General features: G+C 54.0%; 1 protein-coding gene across 1 annotated transcript in view; it reads left to right on the top strand.

Annotated features, from left to right (window-relative positions):
- Positions 1-2,235, top strand: part of LOC113218292 (uncharacterized) — a gene marked incomplete at its 3' end in the record, with an annotated part of 273,427 nt that overhangs the window by 269,622 nt on the left and 1,570 nt on the right. The window contains exon 7 of the mRNA XM_052271370.1: positions 1,106-1,405. Coding sequence (XP_052127330.1) covers positions 1,106-1,405 — 300 coding nt within the window. The remainder of the gene's footprint in view (positions 1-1,105; positions 1,406-2,235) is intronic.

A 2,235-nucleotide genomic window follows, 5' to 3' on the forward strand; every position in this document is an offset into this window, starting at 1 on the left:
AGTGTAGGGGGCGTCTCGCGGCGTTCTCGCGCCCTCCGCGTCGCCGCGCGTCTCTCATATCCTGCTCGGCGTGGCTCTTGTTTGCTCGCCTTTCTTTTCATATTAAATTCCGACTAACATCGGTGGAGAGGTGGGGGCTGGGTCGACCCCTCGGGAATCCTCCCCCCCCCCTTTTTCCCCTTCTCCAACCCCGTAGGGAGGAGCTTGAGGTGGGTTCGCGACTCTCTTGGCCCACGGTGGCCTTCAGCCCCGTGTGTCCTGAACGAGGATGCTCCTCGACTTCCCCCCGGCTAAGGTCGGAAACCCTGCTGGAAAGTTTCTGGAAAATTTTCGGGAAAATTGTGAGGCAAACGAAAACTTTTCAAAAGAAGAGAGAAAATTTCCAACATTCTGGTAATTTCCGTTTTTCCGAAAATTCGGAAATTTTTCGAAAATTTGGGGAAATTGAGATTTTTTTCGGAAATTTACATCACCCTTCCTGCCCACCCGTGCGTGATCGCCTGATCCCTCGCCCCCTCCTCCCGCTCTAACGTTCAATGCTCATTGTCTCCCCGCGGGCTTTTTTTCATGAACGCACTATACGGCGCAACGCAACGCTCCTCCTACGGGTGCAAACGGCAACAGCACCAACCGCAACAACAGCAACAGCGAGATTGCTCGCTGCTCGCTCGGTGCGAGTTATACGCGCTGGTAGACTCTCCACCACTACCCGCCCATACCCCCACCCCCGGTTCCCCCTCCAGCCTGCGGGGTTCAAGCGTCGAAAACATCATATCCACAAGCGGAGAGTGTGTTTTTGTTTTGTTTTTCATCCGGTGGCTGCGGGTCTCTTTGTATTTTGGGGCCGCAGCGCATGTCCCCCGACGACACAGCCTGGGCGGTAGGCATCGAGAGCGCACGGGCGCGTCCGGGTTGCCTATCTCCCAGTTGACAGGCGAGCTGACGGCCATGGTCGCAATCATCTTGTGATCTCGACTTAATTTTTCAATGTCTGCGCCCTGTTTTATTTGTACTAGCCGCTAATCTTTGATAAAGTAGGCGAAATGAATACAGCAGGCAAAATGAAAAAGTGAGCGAGATTAACAAAATGTGTGTTTGTCTGCAGGTGCTGTACGTGGACGCGCGCTCGGCGACCTACGTCAAGGACCCGCACCGCTGCGAGTTCCTCATCACGTCCTTCGAGTCGACGTGGGGCATGCTGGAGAACCCGCGCCACTCGCTGCCGCCCAACACCACCTGCCGCTACCACTTCCAGGGCAAGAAGCGCGAGACGGTGTGGCTCTCGTTCGTCAAGTACCACTCGGCGGCCACGGACCCCACCGCCTACGACGCGGTCCAGTGCAACGCCAGGATGCGCGTCTGGGACGGGCGGCACGGCGTGGCGGGCACCGCGCTCGCGCACAAGGTATGGGTACTAGAAGTGAAGGTCGAAAACTTCAAGTGAACACACTAAAATTGTTTATACTGGCGCATTAGAAAATGCGTAAGCAGAGACGTACACAGAACTCAGTAAGCTATGAATAAAAATGTTCATAAGCTCTTAGTGTGAACGTTGTAAAATCGAATAACTCTATTACGTCTCACAAAATTTTAGAAAATCATCTTTTTCAAACTTTGTTTTTTAACTTTTTTTGTTTTGAATTCTGCTTCAAAGAAATCATTTTCGTTCAGTTTATTTTTCACTTTAATTTTATATTTTTCTTTGTTGATAAATGGCGGGAATTGCTTGGCTACTGGCTTGAAGCAAATCTTTTGTGAGGAGCTCCCCGCCCCCGCGCTGATGGCCCGAGCACGCGACCGGCTGCTCGTGGCGGCCGCGGTGAGCGCCCCGCTGTGTGCCTCCGCAGCCGCACTACTCGACCCCCCGGGCTCCCTATTTCTCCCTTTTCCAAATATCCCTCCCCGGAAAATGAATGACAACAAAAGGCCCGGGCTCCGCGCCGCGGGAACCTGTTTGAAAAATGATATCAACTCACGCAATCCTCTTTGGGGTAGGGGAGGGGGCTCGTAAAGTTAGGCGCGCCCTGCCGACCGCGCTGGACTCCGCACAGGTTCCTTAAAGCCCTACCGCCTACCTGTCGCGCGCGCTCGTCCACAACCGCGAGAGAGAGCGCAGACCGGAAGTCTTTGTCTTTATTGTTTTCGGACGGCCCCAATTGAATCCCAACTGTCGGTCAGTGAGCAGGGCGATATGACTACTTGCTCACTCTCCCTCCCTCCCTCCCCCTTTCTTCC

This window comes from Frankliniella occidentalis, unplaced genomic scaffold, assembly GCF_000697945.3.
Source record: "Frankliniella occidentalis isolate FOCC.00 unplaced genomic scaffold, Focc_3.1 Scaffold159, whole genome shotgun sequence".
In the NCBI taxonomy this organism is placed as follows: Eukaryota; Metazoa; Arthropoda; class Insecta; order Thysanoptera; family Thripidae; genus Frankliniella; species Frankliniella occidentalis.